The 24,628-nt window shown below is 49.9% G+C and overlaps 1 protein-coding gene across 1 annotated transcript in view; it reads right to left on the reverse strand.

Moving 5' to 3' along the window:
* Positions 1–24,628, reverse strand: part of LOC133350424 (SH3 and multiple ankyrin repeat domains protein 3-like) — a 136,979-nt gene that overhangs the window by 62,181 nt on the left and 50,170 nt on the right. The window contains 5 exon segments of the mRNA XM_061564765.1: positions 2,551–2,636; positions 14,237–14,303; positions 16,153–16,266; positions 22,699–22,829; positions 23,797–24,172. Coding sequence (XP_061420749.1) covers positions 2,551–2,636; positions 14,237–14,303; positions 16,153–16,266; positions 22,699–22,829; positions 23,797–24,172 — 774 coding nt within the window.

The following is a 24,628-nucleotide window of genomic DNA, read 5'->3' on the forward strand; positions in this document are numbered from 1 at the left end:
CATGGCTTTTTGGCCACGCTGTATTTGGAGGCCCTCTTTCAAATGTACGACGGAAGAGATTTAGAAGAGTAAAGGGGCAGCCCTGCAATAGCTGGCTCTCACCACTGCTGGTGGAGGGTCCTCCACTTATATATATGTACCCACAACCCCCTCCAGTGGGTGTTTCTGGCCTACTCTTCCACACAGGTCAGACGGCCTGTATATGTGCGTACAGTATGTTGAACTTCTTTCACACCGTACGTATCCAACCGTGCTCATCGGAGGTGCGGCATGTATAAGAGATAGCGACAATATATATCAACTATGAGACCTCCTTTACCAGTGGCAAAATATAGTAGTAGGTTTTTACCCTTTCAACTGGTGTGGACCAATCAACTTCAAGGACAGTGCATATCATTATCATCATCAGAGTTGTTTCTTTTTGTTTGCATTTTGACTGCTTGTGTTGCGGTTATTGCAAACATGATGCCTTGTATAAAGGTGTCAGTTTTTGTACCAGTTGAAAGGGTAAAAACCTATTACTATATATATCAAGACGAAAGTGAGATTAGCGAAATGCAGACAACAATAGAGATGCAGTGAGAGGATAGAGGAGGGTTGCAGACTTGAAATAGATACGGTGAATTGTATTCATTACGTTAATTAGTGTGCCTATGTTAGTGATGATTTGAATACTTGACCCCTTGCACCACTTGGGGCATTCAACTTCTGCTGCTTAGAGTTTGCTCGTGCCCCGCACCACCATTGCCCTCCCACACGAACCTTTTTATTCCAAAAAATATGTAAAAAATACAATAAAATATAACCACGCGGATGTGCAATAATGAAGGTTGGGGGGGGGGGGGGTTGGTGAAATTAACACACACCTCCGCTGTGCAGGCAATAAAGCTCACTTGTCTGCGATGTGAAGGCATGAGTAAGTGAGTGGTGAGCACACACACACACAGCAATCCTCATCAGCTGTAATTGGCTCTTTTCAGGATGGGTGCTGGTCCCGGTGGTAAAACCCAGCCAGCAGACCTGTACCTCGGAAACGAGCGGAGCCGTAAGCCTCGAGGCTTAGCCAACATCGAGCTAAGACTGAAACTTGATGATACTGATATACATAAGGATTACACGGTTGCATAGGTGGCGGTGGCAGGGGGGGGGGGATGTGTATGGATGTGTATGGGCAGAGGTAATGTTGCATAACATTTGAACCATACATGCTGTTTCTTGATATGTATAATATGGCAGGGAGGGGGCGGCAGGAGTGGTGGTGCAGTGGTTAGCGCACTGCGCTATGAACCCAGCAACCAAAGTTCGATTCCTGGCTGTGGTCGACATCAGTGTCGAGTGTTATGGAAACCAGTTCTGGCGGTTGCCCAAATCTCACCCTCTCCAGCACCACCACCAACCACCCACCCACTCAATCATCCACGCACACCCCTTCTATCCACCACCACCACCACCACCAACCACCCACCCACTCAATCATCCACGCACACCCCTTCTATCCACCACCACCACCAACCACCCACCCACTCAATCGTCCACGCACCCCCTTCGATCCAGAAGTGGAACGACAATGGGCTAACCCGTCGTGGAACGCGAGATCGCGTTCGTCATTGCGCAACGACTATCGGCCGTGCCTGCCGACGTCGATGCAGACGAAATAATGATAGCAACAGTACAATAAGTCACTCCCCGACGTCTTGTGGTCTCGTGAATTTAAATAAATCCGTCAAACGAATTATACACGAGGCACGACGTCGAATAAAAATGTCTGATTTTACATCGGCGTTGTCTCTTTCGGATTTCTTCCCCCCCCCCTACCCCACACCTTGTCTTTTCAACCTTCCAGGGCACGAGCACATTAAAATATTTACGTCAAGGTTATACATTTTCATTCAAGCCACATGACGTGATTTTACTCGCGCACGGCATTTGGTTTTAAGAGACATTTTGCGCACCAGGGTCACCCCGCTTCCGTTAAGTCAAAGCGCAAAATGTTGTAGGCTCGCTGCAACGATTTCCAGCCACTAAACCTCGCCATTATATTCCGAGGCAAAGCGGCAAATCATTGCCATCATGCCCCATGCAAGGGAATGGCAGACTGCCGCACGGAACAAATTGCCGTCAATAAAAACGGAGGGGTGATGGCTGGCTGGCTACCGGCAACGCATGTTTACGCTGAACAAGATACAAATGCAGCCGATGTACCATCGATTGAAGCGAACAATTGTTTAGCGCAAGCATTCGACGGTGAACCAACGCTGCAGCACATTGATATGCGACGGCGAATGTTTTGCCATTGCCGTAATTTCCTGCTCCCGTGACGGAGGCTTAACTTGGGCTATCGACGGGGGTCTCACAAACAGGTTTCTTTCTCACGAACCACCCCACCCGTAGCCCTGACACCGCACCCACTGCCCCCCGTACGACACCGCGATGTCTAAGGGCACGGCGGCGATGGGAGTCGGGGGTGGGGGTTCAGGGATCATCGCTGCTGACCGTGACCCTTCCCACCCCCCTCCTTCTCCAGGATTCACCAAAATCAGCGGCGGGTACCTTTCGCTCCTCGCAGGACGAAGCCGAAGCCATCGTTGTCCTTCTTGTGCAGAACGACGGTCCGCTCCGGGAAGGGGCACTGGCTGCTGCAAGAGAGAGACTGCTGATGCGAGCTGGTCATGGCACTCCAATAGGGCCCCCCCCTTTACACATCCAGCCCTCGCTCGCTCGCACGCCGGCCGGTCGGCCGGCTATATTAGCAGCGCGCGTGCTGTGACGCGGTGGAACGACGCGTCCTGTCGCTACCGCCGCCGCCGCCGCCACCACCACTGCGCGTCGGCTCGGCGGGGGGTGGGTGGGTGGTGTGGGTGGGGTGGGGGGCGACACCTCCGGCCCCCTTCAGCGAGACGCCGGCGTGCGACCGTCGAGCCGGTGACCGAGCCCAGCCGGGAGGCCCCCCACAAAGAGCAGCGGCCACGCTTCGATGCCGACGCGAGCCGGCTGCCCGGCGCCTTCGACGCAGCGCGCGCTCAACTGAGCCTCGCACGAGCCGGCACACCGGGCCACTGCGGCGGTGGTGCCGCTCAAATGACATTGTGTTTGCACGCTGCCCCCCCTCTCCTCTCCAACGCCCGTCCCTGGCTCCGCCGCTCTCTCTCTCTCTCTCAGTCTCTCTCTCGCTCTCAACGCTCTTCCTTTTTCTCCCTTCCTCGTTCCCCGCTCTCACTACGGCGACGACGACGCGGCAGCAGCAGCAGCAGCCGCCGCGGTGGCGTGAATGACAAAGCGGGAGGATGCTCGCCGCCGCTGCCGCTGCCGCCGCCACATCCGCCCGCCAGCCGTGCCGATCGGCATCACAGGTGTCGACGAAGGACGCTTGGAGCGAGCGAGAGGGGGGGGGGAGCGAGCGAGCGAGCGAGAGGACGCAGAGCTTGGCGTTACATTGTACAGCGTGACCAAGGAAGCTCGCCGCTACAGCTCAAGCCTGGCTCTGATGAAGGCTGCAGGCAGCGAAAAGCAGAGTGGGGTGGGGGGAGTGGTGGGAGAGTGAGGGAGAGGGAGACAGCAAATGTGAGTGAGAAAGCAAAGATTGGAAGAGAGAGGAAGGAGGGGGGGGGGGGCAGCGAGGGGGTAAGGATGGGGTGCGGTGGGATGCTGGATGGGGGTGCGAGCATGAGCATTTGAGGAGGAGCGGGGGAGGGGCGGACGGAGGTTGCCAGGGAGAGGTTTGGAAGCGAGGAAAAGATGTCACCGTGCAGCTGCAGTGCTGGCACGCGGAGGTGGTACGGAGCCTGCCGTACACAGGTGGACCCGTTGCACTGCAGCGAATTCACTGCTAGCGCTTACCCACCGTGCCGCTTGGCCACGCCGCGGCTACGCGGGAGAAATGTTTCAATCGCGGGATTATCTATGTTTTTTTTTGCCGGGCAGCTGGATAGCAATTTCAAAATTACCCGGCAACTAAACTGAACAGGCATTAGCTTCGTGCCACATGGCACACGTTGTTGCACAATAACGACCCCAAAACTTTTGTGGTGAGCCCAACCCTCGGAGGAGAGAGGCTGCTTACTCGAAGGATTCTCACTTCTCACCTGGTCAGGTCAATGGTCGATTGCGAGTGGCGTTTTTCTCCTAAATGTGTCCATGCAGAACGAAGTATGAAAACAATCCTTGCTTAAGCAATTCAGTTACTCACAAATGTCTTAAGATTCTTACACTAAATATCGACGAAAATTGAGGCTTTTCGTAGCACCGTCGTCAGCGAGCAATATGCCGGATCATGTCCATTTGGAGGCCTGGCCCTCTCTATACTCGTGCTTTTTTTCTCCGACAAGAGATATAATCCACGCTGATTTATTTAGTTTGTCCTACGGTTTGTCTTTGCTTCATTGCTGTGCTTTATTATTTTTCGTTATTTCGCATTTTCCATGCTTGGTGACCCAAGTCACTCTTGCAAACGAGACATCTATCCTGGTCTCTTGAAATCTCGCCACGTTTAACAAGAGAAACCAGACATATCTGGGACTATTTCAGCGGCACGAAGCCCTGCGTGTCTATTGGACATCTCCATGCATTGGACTGTCTTGCACAACAGATTTTGTGGGGGGCTGCATGAGGCACGAGGTAGCGGGGTGGTGGGTACAGCGAAGGGAGAGGTGAGGTGAAGCGAGGGGTCCATGTGAAGGGAGCGATCCAGGTAAAGGGAGGGGTCCATGTGAAGGGAGGGTGCAGGTGGACATGGGGGAGGTTCGGGGGGGACACAACACAAAAAGGTGAACTGGTCAAAAATTCTGTACAGGCAACAGCAAAGTTGGCCAATGATTGAGAATGTACCGACACTCGGTAAAAATAACAATGCTATTTTGACCATACCTGCAATTCTGTGAACTACAAGCAGTGGCAATGGTTTAAAGATAAATGAACAAAAGCGATTGCGAGCTGATTTGCCGACGATTGTTGAAATGGTCGACGAAGGAATGCTCGGACAATGATGGCGACAATTGTCACTCTCGCCTTCTTGCATCAAGCCAGCTCCCTAAATGTGGGGGGCTCGATGGCATCGTAAATGCCACGGTGATGTAACGATGCGCCACGACGACATCGTCACGATGTCAAAACAAGCAGTTTACATGCTCATGAAAACCGTGCACGCCACTAAAGTGTTGTTCTCCGGCTGCGTGACAGTAACAAAAACACACGAGCTGTTAACCCGAAGATTACGCACAAACCACCCCTGGATGTGCCCGATCCCGTCGTAGCTAAGCAAGGTTCGGCCTAATTCGCGCGTGGACGGGGAGACTACGTGGGAATACGACCCGTAGACTAGGGCTCGGGTTTTGAGGTCGGCATGAGAAGGCCGCACAGCAGTGGATTGTTGAACAGATCTGGGTGGTGCGTTCATGTTGCCCGCTCACATGTACGTGGGCTTTCTCTGGCCACTCTGGTTTCCTCGAACTCGAAGCCAAACACTCATTGACATTGAATTAGCCAGAACGTAACCATTACAGGACCCCTCGTGAAAAAAAAAACTGTCTCGACTCAGTAGAGAAGCTTTCCTGGATAAATAAAGGGCATTGTCGTAATCCGAGCAGGAGCGTGTCGACATTCTCAAGTCTAGTGAGTTGATGGTCACAGCCAGGTTCCCAGCAGTTGCACAAAAATCCCCGTGTTCAATTTCGTTCCGCCCCTAATTTGGCGAAATTCCATGTCTGGGATTTAAAATGGCTGCCAAGGTGACGAAGCACATTCCCGCATGCAGAGCGAGCGTGAAAGGGCTGCCCTGTTACTCTGCCCGTGGACCAGGCAGGTCGCTCGAAGCAGGGAACTCAGAGGTAGCTCCGTGAGATCCACTTCTCCGGAGACGCTCTCCAACACGAAAAGCTGCCGCTGCCCTGCGATCGGGCACTCTGTCTCGTGACGTGCGACGTCGATTGCGCAATCGAGATGCAATTGAGAGGGGGAAAAACGACAAGAACAAGAGCGAACAACCAAAATACAACGAGCGTGTCGACCAGGGGAGGCTGGAGATTGACAAAATGTCATCGTGGAAGTGGCCCTGGTAGTCACGTGCCGAACGGCAACGCCGGGCACTCGCTATGCTACGATAACCATTGAGTCATCGCCGTTGCTCTATCTCCCCTGACTGTAAGTCTTCTTTATGGTGCGTCCTGCAGAGGTTGTTAGTTTTTATTTACTTTTTTTTCATTTCTCTAGCCGCTTTATGCACCTCTAGCTCAACATCCGTGTCAGCGCCTCGCCCCCCCCCCCCCCCCCCGTGCTGTTGCTGACAGCCTGTCCCAACAGGCTCCCTCGTCAGCTACATTGAAATTAATCGCCGATTTCATTATTCTGTTCTCATTATTTTGCCTCTTTCCAATTTTTATTACAATCGTGCTATTGGTGATGTCGCCGGATTGAGTGACCATCTGGGTCTCTTACAGAGCAGTTTGTATCGCCCCACGGTGAGAAAATGGCCCACAGAAGGAGTAATCAGTGAACTACTTCTGACCTTTATAAATTCACTCCTTATGGAGTGCGTGCTTTCTCACACAATCCTATTGTGGTGAAATGTTTTGTTTGTGTGGTAAAACGTTGACATTTTTCAACTCTCTAAGCTCTAAAATTTAGATAATTTTAGTATAGAGAAAACGAACTGAATATGATCGGCTTTAATTGCAGCTAATTTGTGTTCCAGGATGAGATCGTCAACTCGCTACACTTGAGAGCCTCTGCTTGATGATGTATGACTAACCGAATTCAAACTCAGCATCTCCGCGGTGCCGGATCATTGCCCCTTGACCCTTGTAACCACCCAGCTTCTCCGAGTCTCTTAAGACTCATTCTCAGAATGGTTTCTGTTTGGGATAATTTTCCCGATTCCGTATCTGTGTAAATGGAGAGTAGCCGGAGCACCTGCAAGAACATCCCAAGCACACACACAAGGACAGCACTAATATCCTGCACTGATGAAGACAGACAATAGCAAATTTGCTGTACTGCCCTCCTGCAAACACCACTACATTCATGGTAGGTGGGTTTGTCCATAACCTGCCGGTCCCCGCGCATGCGTGATGCACTCACCCCATCTTCAAGTCACCGAATTATTGGAAGCGCCACCATACCTCGTCAATATTTAAGGATTATAAAATGGGAAACGGCGCTTGCAACCACCACCGTCTGCCACTTGGGGAGATGGTGGTTGTTGTTGTTGTTGTCGTTATTTCCATCATCACCACGTGATCAAGGCCTGTCCGGGAGATATTTACCAACCATCGAGTGAAGTCAGAGGGTGTAACCTCCAGTCACATGCGAAATTAATTTAATTTTCATGGTAATAAGCATTTGGATGAACAATCTTGGCCCAGATGGGAGGAGCGGAGGCATTTCATTAGAGGCAAAATTATGTTTCCGCAATTCATATTTTCCTCGTGACACTAACGAGGCTGCACCCGCCGTAGCTGCTGTGGCCTGACGCGATCGCAAACTTTGTTATCGACGGTTTGCGCTACGATTGAATTCACGTGAAAGAAACTGATGACGACTGAAAAAAAAAACGAAGTAAAGAAGAGAGAGAAAAAACGACTATCACAAGGGCACTTAGGGTTGTTCTTTAACACGAGCATTGAGTAAAGTAAAAAAACTAAAAGTATTTTTATTTTACCAGGTAAGGCCCACTGAGCAATATAGCTCCTTTCCAGCTGGCCACAAATGATAGCGAAGTGGCTTATCATCACGTGGACATGTATAGCATCCAGATACTCTGAACGCGTGTTTCTAAATGTAGAGGGAAAAAACCAGAGGACCTGGAGAAAAATCCATGCAACCACAGGGAGAGAGACATGCAAACTCAAAATATCCAGGCGTCAGGGTTGAGATCGAACCCACGATCTCCTGTACACCAGGTGAGGTAGTTAACGTTTCGGCGAGTGTGCCTGTACAAATTTGTGGACTGAAATTTAACGTAAAAAAGCGCAAAGACCCTCCGATACATTGTGAGAAGGTGCGTGGAATAAACGCACGCCCAGTTTGAGACTTCACCGAAATAATGAACCTGCTAAATAAATAAACACACCCTGACCGACCTTAATCTGAAAATGGCACGGTAAAGTTTAAAGAAGAATAGTTCTTTTTTAAATTATCCTCAATCGGATTACCCCGGATAGAGAACGTCTAATAAATAAATGAGGCAGTGGGAGTTATTTTAATGATTCCGCTTTTTAATAAGGATACATATTAATGGCGTGTGGGGTGGTGGTGGGTTTGTGGTGGAGGGAGGGAGGGAGGGATGGAGGTCGTGGAGAGAGGGAGGGAGAGTGCCGTGGGTGTGTGGCGGAGGGAGAGAGGGAGAGATGCACGCAGTGTGCCTGCTGCAGGCGCAGCTGTGAGTGGAAGCAGCGGCTGACGGCGGCTGACGGCGTGGTGCAGAGTAATGACGTGACCGTGCGGCCCCCATAACGTGCATGAATAAGCAATCACGAGAAGCGTTTCACTCCAGTGCCTGCAAAATGCTCGGGTGTCCTTCGGTCTCATTCGCGGAGAAAACAAACGCCTTGTTACTCGTCCCCGATTCCCTCTCTACCTCTCCCGCTTTCCCGTGAGCTCCCAATAAAAAATGACACAACGCGAAAAATTTGCCGCTGGATTTCAAATAATATTTCTTTCTCGCGGATTCTCAAGAGCGCCGCGTGTCCCGTGCTGTGGGCCCGCTGACCTGCGCTCGATTCCATGGCGAACGTTTGAATCGGCGCCCTGGAGTAAACTTCCTTCCACCCACCTGTACCGTCCACCGTGGGAGGTGAAGTATGGTCAAACAACTCCCACGGCCGACGTGGCCTTAATCCAGCAGGGCTGCGAAAATTGTTCTATTTTTTTTTATTCTGGATATATATATTTTTTAAACAATACCATCGCCATTTAATTTCAATACAAAGAAAAGACGCTATTTTAATCTACATTTTTTTATATTTATGTGCCTGAAGAATATTTGTGGGCGTTTATCGGTGTCATCTTTGTCAGCTCTAAGGCCGCTATGCTCCCTGAGTCGAATGCTCTCTGCTGGGCCGCGCTGATTTCTGGCCTGTCTTCAAAAGTGGCTCCTTGCCAGTCAACCGAGAGCAGCTCTAACCTGATGGCGCTGTAAGCTCTCACTTACAGACGCTCTTAAAAAGATGCCTGCGTGAATAATGATTCAATATGCTACAATTCAATTAATCGGTGTGGCCGAGATGATTTGTATAAGGATGTGCATCCCCTCTGTAACTCTGCTGCTGGATGAGAGCTGGTCACAAGATCACCCCATCTGTGATGTGAGAGCACAGAAGTACAGTACAGCAATTTACTTATCTGTGATGTCCTGTGCTGCCAACAATTAGCCCCACATCCTATAACACCTGTTATTCATGGCGGTCGCCAATGCAGCCACTACCCTTGCTCAACCCCTGCTGAGCATCTGAACTGTGACGAGATTTGGGCGCTCTCCGAGTGATTCGGTCAACAAAAATGACGATACACGTGTAAAAATATCAAATCATGAGCATTATACAAGGAGCGTCTTATATTTTGTGCGCGCGTGCTCTAAAAGAAACACGAAGCACGGCTTTGGTCCATCCTCCCGCGGCTCCGCCCGATGCCAGCCTCCTCAGAAGAGCACAAGATCAGCAGAGTTGGAACCCATTTCCATTTCAAAGCCAGGAAGGAGCTCAATCGCTGCCTCTGACGCAAACCCAATCCGATGACGACTTTCTCACCGCACCCCCTGCCCCGCTGGCGGATTTAAATACACGTACACATTGTCCTTTTGTTGCTGTATTCCTCTACGCTCCCTCCCTCCCTCCCTCCTTCCCCTTTGCCCGAGCGTCCCGCGCGCTATTTATGGGCGATTGTGCGTGCACCGCGTGGCTAAATACGGCACCAGATCTCCGTGGGTGGCGATTAACGGATGCTCTTCCTGCGGCTATTGCGGGCACAAGAGGGGCGCGCGCTGTCTTGGCCTGAACAGGGGCCCCGCAGGCCGCCACCGCGTATCGCGCCGCGCGACGCCCCTTCGTCGCCGTGCCACATTTATGATTCCGTTCGTTTGTCGCGGAGAACTTTTCCAAACTAATCGCGGTGGCCTCGTGGCCATTATTCACTTGAGCGCCGATTGCCCGGGGCTACGACGCCGGCAACTGAGAGCAGGAACGAGAGCGCGGACGATTAGAACTCGCTTGTTGAAAATCGTTACAGGTCATACAGGATCTGTAACGATGATTACAGCAAGCGTGCTGTGACGGTTCCACCTGAAGACGGAAGCTTGTGTTGCCTCCGAAACGTCGTGATTTTTTATTTTATTTTTATTTTACTTTTATTCATTTTGATTTTTTACCTACGTGACTTTACCGAAAAAAACCTAAGAATATGGTCATACAGGAACCTGGGGGGGGGAGGTGATTGAGAGGGAGTTGCAAAGCTGGCAAAAAGGGAGCACTATCAAAGTGCAAAAGGTTACAGGAACCCAATTGTTACCTTTGACAATAATAATTCGTCTAATTATTAATAAAGGGACATGGGAAAAAGATGTCATGGAAGGGAATACCAAATCCAGCATCAGACAGCTCTGACGATACGACAACAGATCCCGAGTAAACGTGGAACCACATGTTAACATTGACCCAATGTTGCATGCTTACTCGGTAAATAACTAACAGAGTTGTTGAATGGATTCAGGTTATAAGAAACTGGGGGAAAAGTAGTGACAGTAGAAAGTTCCAAAGTCTAAGCGTGCAAGGAAAAGATAAGGACAAGTCCGAATTGGAATCTTTATTTTTTCCTGGAGAAATCCGATGAGCTATGAAGCTCTTGTTGACAGATGCCCAGTAGGGGCGGATCAAAAGTCATGCTCTGGGCTACAACAGCATAGTATTCTCGGCTTCTCAGAAGTCCACACCTTTTTTCCCACACCCCAGGTTGCACGAAGTCAACGGTTCGATTCCTGGTAACGTATGCAGCGTTTAACCAAAGCACAAAACTCGGCACATTCACTAACGGCGCTGCCTTATGTGCTGTGAAGGGGAGGGAGGGGAGGGGGCATTGCCCGAAACGTCACCTATTACAACACCTTAATAAGACCGCTTCACACAAGCATGCCTTCTGCTCTCAATTCGTGTACATTGAAGGCTCCCATTTTATGATTTGAGAATGTGAGCTCTTGCCTGTGGTACAGTCCAAATAATGTGAGAGGGATCCACAAATGAATAGTAAAAATGTAACAACAAAAAAAAAACAGCGGTCCCCATGTAGGCATGGCACGGCCCTGCGTAATAAATAAATAATCAAACAAACAAATTGAGCGGTGAATTGAATTTCTGCCAAGTGCTCTACAGTGAATCTCCCATTGGGTAGCGGAGTGCACGCAGTGAATTGCTCCACCGCCGTCATCATCATTAACGCCGCCTTTTAAATCAACAATACAGAACATGCAATAAGCTAACCCATTAAGTACGTAAAGATTCATTGATTAAAATCGAGTCTTACGCCTCACGGTACGAGCCATCGGAATCTTGCGTATCAGAAGACATTATTTACAATCTAAGCTCGTTATAGCACTTGACAATGTATGTTCAACCTAATGGAACCAACTAGACAGAATATATTACAGAGACAATACAAATTAACTAAACAAACACATCTTCAAGCATAATCCCGCATCGTGACAATTCAAAGAATGACAGGAAGGGAAAAATCATTAAACGCCACTGCTTCCTATCCAGCTCAAATTCGTGAGGTTCTACCATAGGCATTCCGACGAAGCTACGACACTGCTAATGATCACCCACAGTATTTCCACCATCCGGGTGGAGCGATGGCACAGCTGCACATCGGTGGCAAGTAATATCCGAACCAATTCTGGGCCAACCTCTCCTTCACCAACCCGCACGAAGCATCAGTGTTGGTAGCAGTACAGTCGGTCAAACAACCATCAAGACCGACACAGCATGGATAGGGGGCCTGACAATCCAGCGCTTGTATTGACGAACGGCTGCAAATGATAATCGTAGTTTCACGCTTGTGAGGTTGTTCAATAGCCATTGAGATGGATTCACACAACAGCAGTGCCGATTTGCACCCCCCAAACACCCACACAGTATGTCCATGGGCACAGCCCTGCTCAGAGCCCCCCAGTACTCGTCTTCAAACAACCTGGAGGCTAATCCAACGCTGGCGGGGGGCGGGGGGGGGCATGAGAGTGGCGAGAGAACAAATCAGAGTCCAGGAAGAAAATGGCCAAATTTATTATAGAGCTTCCGACAAACGCAAACGCAAAAAAAACGCACAAACATCTACTACTACTACGATATATTTATTTTACCAGGTAAGGCACACTGAGTTATATTGCTCTTTTTCAGAAGCGACATGGCTATCACAAACAATAGCTCGACGAAGTGGCTTATCGCATGCAAATTTATCGCAGCCAAAGACTCTAAAGGCATGCTTCTAATCGTGGAGGGGGAAAACCGGAGGAGCCGGAGAAAAATCCACACAACCATGTGGAGAACACGCAAACTCAAAATATACAGGCATCAGGGTCGTGATCAAACCCTTGACCACCCGCATACCGGGCGAGGTAGTTAACATCTCGCCACCACGGCGGCTATGCAAAAATCTCATTCGCGTATGCTCAGCCGTTGGGGATTATCAAGCGCAGGGAAGACTTACGCAACGACTAGCCTGCTCTTGACTCAGCAAAAAAAGCTGTTGCTGCAGCCAAGAGTTGAAGATGGGGGGGGGGTAGTGAGGGGTTGTCTGGCTTCGGACTTTATTTTCTTTGGGGGCCATTCCCGCCTCGCTGTTGGTGCTTCTTGCTATGCAGATCAGTGCCGTGCTGAATCGGGCCGGGGCCCTCAATCTTCATCCCGCTCACTAACTCCACGAATGGTAGACAAAAGACAAAGGTAGCTAGCCGTATAGTCTGTTGGGGCAAATTCGTTTAGCGAGCACCTATTAAGGCCAGCATGGCGCACAAGGCGGTTTGTGTGGTCGGCACGGCTGCCATTGTCTTCTTAGTGCTGATGTATACACATCACACCTGATACTCATTTAAGGCTGAGTAGACCTAGAGGAGGCCAGGACCAGGTCACATTTTGATGTTGATGGTGGCCGTTTGTGGGAATCGAACTCGGGTTATTTGTGCTTGTAACACATTGCGCTAACCACGACACTCATGCTCCGTCCCCCTGCATCGGCTGTGCCTGAATCATAATCCTGTCCATTAACTCCATGGGCAGGAGTAGCACACGCGCATGCACATGCACGCGTGTGCGTGTGTGGGCAAACTCTTAGGGGGAGCGGTAGTTGCGTGGTTTAGCGCACTGTACAGCATTGGTGATGAATATCTGAACGAGTCCTGGGCCTCCCCTAGGTTGACTGAGCCTTAAATGGGTAACCTAACCGAGTGCGGTGTTTAATCACCAGAAATGGGGAGACAATGACGACCGGGCGTGGTGCTGGCTACACACCCCCTCGCGTCCCATGCCGGCGTTCATAGGTGCCCGCTGGCAGCACTTGCCCCAAGAGTCTGTCAAAGCCTACAGGGGGGATCTTTGTCTTCTTTTAATCTTTGTGCAAACTCCCCTTGAGTGCCCAGCTCTTCCCACAACAACAAACCACGACCGGTGATAATTGGTGATCGTTAACCCTCCCACTTTAGGGAACCGTTGCCACTCAGCTCTACGATGTCACTTTTATACGCGCTTTAATACGTTAATAATAACAATGAGGTACACGGAGGAGTTCATTAGTGCGGGGGCATCCTCTCGCCCAACGTGTATTTTACACAAACAAAATTCCGCGCGAGAATGCATTTTTTTACAGGCGAGCAGGTCAAACAGTTCATCAAAGAGGAAGGAAATACCTTCACCACCACTGACATTAACATCCACCGCCTTATGCAATGAAAATTAGAAAAACGCAAAAGTTTTTACGGTGTTGGTGGCTCTTTTCTCTGCTCTTACTACACATACTGCCACCCTGCTGTAAGTCTGTAAGTTATCAGGGCGGTGTTTGCTTATCATGCCAGGGGCTGCTATCAATGCCACTCCCAACACAATCCCTGACGCTTTATTCAAAAGTGTTTGCAGAGCACGTCGGCTGCCTCCGCTCGCCCAACTCGGGGAACACCACGAACCTTCGCCAACATTTACGGGGGCCTCCCCATCAACCCACACACAGAGGTCACTCCCTAATCACAAACTCCGAAACCTCTACTCACCTGGACTTCCGAAGCCCGTCAAACGAGCTGACCGTGTGGTGTTTCAACAGTCGCTTGGTTCTGTCTTCTGCAAAGAAAAAAAAAAAACACTTCAATTGAAAGACGAATCTGAGGATAACCTCCTTGCAAGTAAATAATAAATGGAAGCCGGGGGCACTGCCCCGGGGGAAAGGAAGGGAGCCCGTGTGCCACTGCCGATCGCGAGCCGGGTAATCGGGGCCACAGGCTGCGCTAGAGGCTCTGGCCGTGATGTGCTGCACGTGTCTCACGCGCGGCAGCGGGCGCCGAGCGGACAAACGTTTCCGCGCGCGCGACAGTTCTCGAGAAGGCAAACCTCTGCCCTCGTGGGAGACGCTAGATGGCGGGACATGCGACCGAATGCGCTTCTCGCTACCGGGCAGACTGCTTTGCGAGAAGCAGTCTGTAAATACACCCAATCCCCTCCCCCCCACCCCTTGCGTTTCATGCGATCGCGAGCGTGCGCGCGCACGCACGTTTTCTCACCCCCACATCGGCTCCCGACGCACGTGGACATCCCCTCAGCCCCTTGCCGCTAGTCTCCTGTACTCCAGCCTCCAGCCCTGAGCCTCAAACTGCCACCCCTCCTGCCCACCCCCTTCCACCTTGGAGCCCCGTTTCCCTCGCCTCAACGATTGCAGGCGCACGATTTCGCGCACTTGCCTGCACGCCCGCCGGCATTGTTGGCAGTGTTTGCAAACGCCGAATTAAAAGCGTGTTACGATAGCAGCTCTGCCGCCAGTCCCAGCAACCGTGCCCAGGAGAGAACGAAAGCTGCCAAATTGCAGGCAGTGGGAGGGGGGGAGATGAGCAGAAAAGAATGGTTGCCCAGAACCAGAGTGGCATGGAGCCTGGACAGAAGAAAAAAAAATGGAAATCGTCCAGAATTCACACGAAGCTGAAAAGTGTCTGCATGCCTGTTAACCCCTTATCAGTGCTGCCTGCCTAATTACAGACCAATTCAGACATTTTTGGTCACCCCGTGCCTCTTACACATCTCAAGGTTCATCCAACAAAGTCCCATCACAAGGGAGAAACAGAAACAAAAAGAAAAAAAATGTGCCCGTATTGAAACAGCCGTACGCCCATATGGACCTGAAAACTCAATTTCCCTGTACAAGAATATGGGCAAACCGTATGGGTTGACAGGTACGTCTGCTGCACACCAGTGCTCTGGCTGAACGTTCATGAACTCGGCCAAGACACACTTGAGCAAAAGCGAGCTCTGTGCCGCCGCTGACTGTTACTGGAGTGCCGTTTTTAATTTGCTTGTTGTGCAGTCAAGTGCAAGGAACAGGTTGGTTATACGAGGGCACAATTCAAAAGGAGAGTTTTGGCGCGGCATGCAAAACGTTGTTTGCTGCAACCCGCAGAAATGTTGGACTTACAGTAGCCACAAACAACAATGGACCTAACACCAAGGCACGTTCCGTGTCCCTTAGAGTTTCACATCGTGCCTTACTGTGGCTCTGTCAATTGCTCAAAACTGGGAGTAGAGGTTGTGTGTTTTTTTATGCTGTGTGTCTCACATAGCCACCAATACGTGCACATAAAAGAATGACGTCAAATGTGGTTCTGCCCTGAATTTGTGCTTGTCAAATATTCATTTGACCGGCATGCGTCAAAACATTGCCCTCGCGTGCAGAGTGGCTGCGAAAAGTGCTGCCCCACTACTTTGTGAACCAGGGGTCAACTTGAAGCAGCAATCTTGGAGGTAGATCTGTGACATCCGCTTCTGCGGGCCGTTCTCGGACACGAAGGGTTGCGCTGCTGTGCGAGACATGCCAACGGGTGGTTCGTCTCGCGACGAGCCGCCGCCAGCACAACCACGATAAAAAAAATTTGAGGAAATTATGACGACAACAACAGCAGCAGCAGCAGGAGAGGTTGAGTCTCACCGTGTACAGCTTGTGTTTGTCTCAGCTGCACCTCCCGCACGCAATGGCTTGGGAACCATCCTCGCCTGCCTTCAGAGATGCCCTCCCACATGCCCGCCTCCCCGACTGTAAGCACTGTTAGGGAAAGAGGGAAACGCATGATAATCAACAACAATAATATAATAATAATTTCGCACATTTGGGGGTTCGCGACGCAAGGAACACGCAGTGTTTCATATTCCGTGTCTTCCAGTTGGGGGCGAAGTTGCCGTGCGGTTCAATTCCTATTAAGTAATTTTGTCATTTTTTAACAAGTTTGGCAACTTTTGACCGTGACACCTGCACAGACGGCGTCTTGGGATCTTTAACGTCCACTGCGAAGCAGGCGGTGTTCATTCACGGTTAATACACCTACAGCGTTAACCTGGATGGACGCTGGGTTGGAACCTCTGCAATTTTATCATTAGTTTAAAACCGCGTTTTTGTGTTACGTTCGTTGTCCTTCCCCTGCACCTCCAATTAGCACGGCTGGCTACGTACGGTGTGAAAGAAGTTCAACATACATAAGAGGCAATAGCGCGACTGCTTGGGAAATATGACACCAACATTGCGAAACACAACCGGTCCACAATGTTTAGCACACCCCATGGCAGCTTTTACTTTACACAACTCATCGATTTGATGTTATAATTTGGGACAGGGTGGTGGAGCAATGGCTTAGCGTGCTTGCGCTATCAACCCAGTGGTCTGTTCCCAATTCCCGGCCACCGCTAGCATCAGTGGTCATATCTGAGCCGGTTCTAAGTACCCCCTTCCTTCATCAACCCCCAACGACAAGTGGAGTGAAATATGCTCAAACAATCCGTTGCGACCACCACAGAACAGTAAGGATGACTTAATCTGGTATGAGCTGTATCGCTGGCTATGTTTTTTATTTGTTATGGACTGAATAACTTGAACCATTAACTCAGCAATAAAACAGAGTTGTTCATTCTTCTAAATCAAACCCGAATTCCTATGCTTTCCCAAAACCGTGCTCGCATTCTCAGGGCATGAGAGGCCCAGAAACGAAACACGCGATACGCGCACATACACGATGTGATTTTTCTTTTTTTACAGCCTCTTAAATATTTAATGGAAAACACCCAAACCACTTTGTTAACATTCCGTTACAAACGGCTCAAATGCGCGTCCAAAGACGCGCTCGCCATCGGCAAAGCCCAGCTGGGGGGTTGTCGGTCTTGAGCGAATTATAAAAAAAAGACCCGAAAATAAAGCAGGCCCCCCGTGTCTCTGGAGGTGAACGTCGCGTGCACTGCACCAAAGCAATGAACCCGGCGCCAGGTTCAAATCCCTGGCTGCCTCCCGAGATAAAGCCAGGTTCTCATGTGTGGCGAGTTTGATGGTGTCAGGGCGGTCACCACAGACGGCAAGGAGTGAATAAAAAAAGAAAAGCAAAAACTAAACTGAATGAAATTTCTCTTCTTGGTTCTTTCGGTAAAGTCACGTAGAAGGGAAATAATAAAATAATAAAAACAAAACATAATAAAATACAATTCTCACGACGTTTCGGCCACAACGCAAGCAGCCGTCCTCAGGTGAAGAACAGGTCTGTCGGATAGACAGACAGCGTCTTTTATTATTTCCCTTCTACGTGGCTTTACCGAAAGAACCAAGAAGATGAATCCCTGCAGTCACGAAAGCTTTAAATCGAAATTTGAATGAAATTTGGCACTTGATTCAGTACAGCCCAACTCTGATGACTTGCAATGAATACCTCGTATATATATCTGCATACATAGGCACAACATCCCGTGGCCGCCTCTTAGCCACACGAAAACACCCCGGGCGTATATGGACACCCACAACACCCACAGTCGCTGTGCCCCTGTCTGCACAGCATAAAGGGCCACCCAACGGATTCTGGGACAGGAGGGCAGGCAATAGCATTGCATTTAGTGGTCGAGTTATATATTTATATTTGCGGAATGATTCACTACGGCATATAATAGGGTTTTCGCCATTAGAAGTCACTCTTTGTTGGCTCCTTTGGGGCCATTTCGTTTCATGCTGCAAGGCTCTTGCTGCCCATAGGGGCTATTTGGTATCCTAATTACTTCTTTGCTCGATATTCTGGTGGCAATCGGACGATGGGGAAGTACTTAGCGTGCGAATAATAATAAACAAAGCGACTTAAATCCCATCCAAATGTGTAGAAGAAAAATCGATCCTTACAAAAGACAAACATTTTTTTTTAAATCAGTCATTGCATTTTATCTATGACCAAATCACCCACAAATGGCACCCGATCTCATCAGATCTCGGAAGTCAAGCAGAGTTGAACCTGAACAGTGATGTCACGTGTGGTCACCGTGCATTACAGCTTGTTATAGGTTGCAGGGCGATGTGGTGAGCAGCAGAGAGGGGCAGTGCATCAACATCCGTTGTTGTATTGTACTGCTATGCAGTACCCCCACGTCTATGCGCCCTGCTTTGATGAACGTCGACCCATAAAACTTTATAATAAAGCAACCAAATTGCGTGTGCAACAATTCACATTTATACGCTTGGACTTGTATGTTATGACGGTTTACACTATCACTGCGGCCACTAGAGGTGCTACCACCATTCACATCAATTAAAAAAAACAATTATTGAATGAAATCATGACCCTGAATAGGAACAATTTGTCCTGGTGGCACAGAACGGTGAATCACCCCACCTTGTACGGGAAAATTGCACCCCGGATTCCAATGAAGGCAGTTCCCCGGCATTTAAACTGTTACGTACTGCACTGTCCAACGCAGTAATGTGTACGTATACAAGCGGGCATAAAGCGCGAGATGTTTGCCTCGGTAGTTCGGCGTTTCATCTGAGGTTACGGTTCAATCTTACAAACAGCCGACATCCCTTTGTGAGTCCGCTCCCGGATGAAGGCCCTCCCCATGCTGTTACGGTCACATGGGTTGTGTGGCCACGGTTCACCGTGCTGGTCAGTGCGGGTTGATGTTGTTGTAGGTTCAGGGAATCGTTCGGCTGGCACGGCCCGTTGAATCGAAGCAGCTCCTTTCACAAGGACGATCACAGCCCAAGAGCGGTTTTAGGTATCAGCTCGTCCACTGGTGTTCACCATGGCTGAGAGGGTCACTGTGGTCAGAGTGCAGAGCGCAAAAGAAAAAGGCACTATGCCACTGCTCCCTCCGGGTCTTAGGCTTTGCTTGCTGTAAAATGCAATGCTCCCTGTGACAATTAAGCAGAGCAACAATAAAAAAAAAGGTCCTCTGTGGTTACCTTTTTATCACTAAGTAGAGGTTGTTTATCATTTGCACACGTGCATTAATGAGTTCAAGTGATCTGTGTAGAACTTTTTGTGTATTTTAAATGATAAAAATAAAAATATCAAGAATAATTGTATCATCCTTGGTTTGTTAACCAAAATAGGTTCTGTGCAGGGAAAAATCCTGCCAATTAGCCGCAATGAATAGGGCATTTGGAGCCGGGTAATTGCAATGATTGTAATTTAATGCAAAAAATATGCCAAGATTAAATGATAATTGTCCGTAATGCATTGCGAGTGCCGTTTGTAGTAATAGCTTTGACCCCCATATGTGCCTTTTCAATTCTAATTTTAAATTTTCTCGTCACTTTTCCAATGCGATGGTAAACGAGGAATGGCATTTCTTGGGGAGGAAACCGGGAACACATTCCCCGGGAAAGATTCGTTCAAAAACGCCGACACACCCGGCAAACCCACGCACGCACGCACACACCTGCGCACGCACTATTGTTAAGGCCGTGTTGTTTTTTTCTGTTCTGGGTGGGGGGTTCATCACGGGCAGCCGTGGTAAACTCCCGCTCTCGACAAAAACGTTCTGGGAGTGAACCGGCGATGCGCAATTTTTTTCTTGTGCCGCAGCATCGGCACAGAGAGGGGGGCCTTGCTGACGCATCTCCTTCGGCACAACAGTCCGAACCCGCAGAATCAGAGAGGTTTTTATTTGTTTTTGGCCCACGGTTATTTTCCAAGAAAAATCCATACCAGACAGGATTCCCCCTTTCTGCGTGTCTGCAAAATAAAGCGGAATGTTCGGCAGGTTTCAAAACAGCAATGTCCAGGCAGCTGCAGTGGAAAAACGGCTGTTGATACGTCCCTGTCGGAAAATAAATTCAGAATTGGATAAATCCTTGATCACTAATTAGGTCCATAAAGGCATATATACCAGTCTATTTGCAAACAACAAAAGCTAACACCGCAATGGAAGCCTGCTTGGAACGTTCAAAACTGTGAGTATATTTATTTATTCATGCACATGCCAGTTATTTAATTATCAAATGCTCGCATCTCCCTCTCGCCCAACTCGCATCCCCGTTCGGTGAGTGCAAAATTCCCTGGAGCAGTCATTAAAGTGCGTGACACTGCTGTCAGTACATCCTGCAACTGCTCTGGGGAGACTGCCTCACAACAAGGAGCGTAAACCATCATGCGAACTCCAGTCATCCTCGCAGCGGTTTTTGGCTAAACCATCGAACAAAGACGGCCACCGCATCGCTCGCTTTCAGATGTGCTTCTGCGGCCGTCTGGAACGCTCTTCCTACTGATAAGAGGAAGCCACTGGAGCAAAGCACCTTTAAATCTTGATTGAAAACTCATTTCCTTAGAACTGCATTTCGTTGTCCTTCCCCCGCACCACCGATTAGCACGGTTGGCTACGTACGGTGCGAAAGAAGTTCAACGTACGATACACACACACATCCCCTCGCTTCGACTCAAACTGTCTTCCACGCAGCCACCGGCGCAATCGCTGCGCTTCGTCTGCATCGCGCTCACGAGCGAGCGCAATTGCGTTAGCATCGGACGCCGATCACCATAATCAATAGGCCATGAGCGTCTGAATAATAACTGTCACATTGCCCTGACGAATGCGAGCTCTTGGCCCGTGCAGTTCGGTTGGAAGAGCGCAGCGACAGTTGCGTCTGCGCGTGACTCCAGACCCCAGGGCGTGTGGGATCACGGCTACAGAGGCGAAAGAAAATAATTCCCAGTGCCAATTATGCCAGGTTTACTCATTGTGAATAAATAAACCACGCACATTAATTATGACCCAATATGAATTGCAAATTCAAAGACGATGGCGCTTATCATGCTCAAGGCAAACAAAAGCACATTTTTTTCAAGTTTTTTTTTTTTACTCCTTTCTCCTTGGACTGACGCACGGGTGGGAAGTTGACATACCCTGGTACATATCGATATCAGGACTGCTCACCCAGGCTGCTTGCACATATTGCCTGTCCGTATGTGTCTTTGCATACATGTGTTGCCGTGAGCGGTAGTTTAGTGGTTAGCACACTGAGCTACAGGCCCGGCGGCCTGCGTTCAACTCCCGCTCATGTCCAATATTGGTTGTGAATATCTGAACCAGTCCCGGGCCTCGTCTAGGCCGGCTCAGCCTTAAATAAGTATCTGGTGCGGTGTGTCGATAAGAAACTAAGAGGGTGTTGCTGACCACCCACTTCCTTGTATGCTATGCCGGTCTTCAAAAGTTGCTCGCCATCAGCACATTCTGTGAAAGGCTACATGGGGATCACATGGACACATATGAGTGTGTGTAATAATGATGGCACAATAATGGGGAGAGGTAGTGCAGCGGTTAGCGTGCTGCACTACGAACCTAGTGACCCGAGTTTGGTTCCCGCTCACGACCAACACCAGTGGCAAATATTTATATCGGTCATGGGCCTCCCCTAGATCGACTCAGCCTCAAATGAGTACCTGGTGCAGTGTGTAAACAGCACCACTGGGGAGACAAAGGCGGCAGGGCGTGGGGGTTGACTACCCACCCCCTCGTGTGCCGTGCCAGCCTTTATAGGTGCTCACTAACAACGCTTGCCCCAACGGCTATACGGGAGATCTTTGTCTTTGTATTTGCAATAATTGGCGCACTACACCATGAACCAAGCAATCACAGCTTGTTTCCCCACACACATCGTGTGGAGCAAAGTCAAAACATCTCACGAGCAAGATGCGCGCACACAAGACACGCGCACACAAGATGCCCCACCTAAAGCACGATGCCCACATTAAATCCAGCAACATTGCAAGGACATCGCCCACTTCGGACGCAGACCTGGCCTCATCCTTAATGCGCCGATTGCATCACTGAAGAGCGCGACATCGCGCGGTGGCTACACGAGCGGAGCAAACGTTAACAACACGACTCATTTATCAATTCTGGCTTTCGCCTGATGATGCTGGTTGTAATTACCGGCGAGACGTCGTGACTCGAATTGTAGATGTTGTGGGTTTACTCTCCAACACACCGGTGTTGCTGTACTCGTAACTAATTGGCACGTTTTGTTTCCGTGACAAACATTACTGATTGGCTGTGTCGGGTGGTCACGAGTTTAACGACACATTTATATATTTACGCGACGGCACCCCAAAGAAAATCTATCACGCGCAATTTGAATGTTTAAGCATTGCGCGCACGCATTTGTTTGTTTTCATATATTTCATTAACGAGTGACGCCTCGACAACAATGGCTGCGACAAGAGTGAGAAGGACAAACCGTGGACCAAGTCTCCCATGGCGAGAGGGATTTCTCCGCCCCGCCGGGGCCGATAGGCCTGCTGAACGGCATACGCGCGGCCTGGCAGGGCGTTGTCCAAGTTGCGCTGGCAGCTTTGCTTGGGACATGATCTGTGGCCAAAATAAAAAAGAATTGCGCACACACACCCACGCACACACACACGCACACACACACACCCACACACACACACACGCAAAGGTAAAGATCTCCCGGTTTTCCCGAGTGACTGCTGAGGGCAAGTGCTGTTTTGTGAGCACCTTATTCAAATTGACACTCACGCAGCTACAGTTACACACGCACAGATATGCTGCTGTGGGCAGGAAAAAGGCAGTACAGCAAATCAACTTTTGCACTGTACTTCTCTTGTGACCGACACTGCTGCGTGAGAGGCAGGCCCTCATCCAGCAGTGGATAGACAAAGAAGTTTAAACAGAAACATTGCGGCCAAACTTGGTCGTTGAGTTTGTAACAGCTTGTTTCATTATACACACACAGATACATTTTTCATGTGCCTATTCGTAAAAAACTGACAGCACATTGGTGACTGTCAAGGAGCCAAGAATGGCCAGAAAATCAGCCACAACTGGCTTTTAATTCTTTATTTTTTACCGTAAAGTATTGTTTATTTTTATGTTTACGTGTGTCAATGCTGCGATGGCAATTTGGGGGGACAGATATTTTTTTTGCCAGAACGGCGCCAACGTGTTAACCAAAAATAATCTTCTTGGTTCTTTCAGTAAAGTCACGTAGAAGGGAAATAATGAAATAATAAAAATAAAACATTATTAAATAATTCTCACGACATTTCAGCCACAAAGCTGTCTTTCCGACAGACCTGTTCTTCACCTGAGGACGGCTGCTCGCTTTGTGGCCGAAGCATCGTGAGAATTATTTTATTATGTTTTATTTTTATTATTTTATTATTTCCCTTCTACGTGATGACTTTACCGAAAGAACCAAGAAGATGAATCCCCGCAACCAAAACTAACTTGACTTGACCAACGAGCGCCGAGCCGAGTGCGTAGTTAGCACGCTCGCAGATCCCCACCGGGCCCTGGCCCGTGCCTGCCGCCCGACCTGGGTCTGTCCAGGGTGCGCGAGGAGCCGTAGTTGCTCTGCTCCGCGTCCAGGGAGCCGCCCCTCGGCGTCTCCGTCTCCTCCTGTTCCGACTGCCCCCGCCGCGGCTCGCTCGACGTCCGCGGCCACTCGGTCCGCGCCTCGGGCCACGGGCAGCTGAAGTGGGCCATTGAGGCCTGCGCCGAGGCGGTGGCGACGCCCGCCGGCACGTCGGCGGCGTGCCGGGCGGTCACGCGCCCCGCTTTCTCGCTGCTGGACCGAAGCAGGCGGCGCTCCGTGCGCGCCGTCACCGCCATCGCCGCCGCCGCCATCGCCGTCGGCTGGATGCTGAACCGGCGCCGTCGGTCCGAGTACGGGGGAGCTTCGTTGAACGGCACTGGGGCGGGAAGACAAAATGCGTTCTGGGTCGATCGCGTGTCGCAATTCTTCACCGCGCGCCGGTCTACGCGGGCCGGTGGGTAACAAGGACCGGTTCGGATATTGCTCGCCGCTGATGGTGGGTGGGCACCGCCGGGAATCAAAACTCAGGGGTGCTGGGTGTTTAGCCGGGTGCTTGGATCACTGCACCACCGCGCCAGCCAGGTATGATACGATGGACGCAAAGTTTTGTTTTGGAAGAGGTGGACCAATCGGATACAGTAGAAGCCCCTCTCAACGAGCACCCTTGTAAACGACTAATCGCTTCATGATGGGCCTCTATAGAGCCAAATGTGTAGTGTATAGTGTAGTGTATAGTAGTGTCTTTTAGTGTAGTGTATATTAGTGTAGTGTATAGTAGTGTAGTGCCTCCATAGAGCCAAATGTGTTCGCTTACTGACCGTTCCCCTGTTAA

Source organism: Lethenteron reissneri, chromosome 33, assembly GCF_015708825.2.
Source record: "Lethenteron reissneri isolate LAM-NWPU_2019-01 chromosome 33, ASM1570882v1, whole genome shotgun sequence".
Classification (NCBI taxonomy): domain Eukaryota; kingdom Metazoa; phylum Chordata; class Hyperoartia; order Petromyzontiformes; family Petromyzontidae; genus Lethenteron; species Lethenteron reissneri.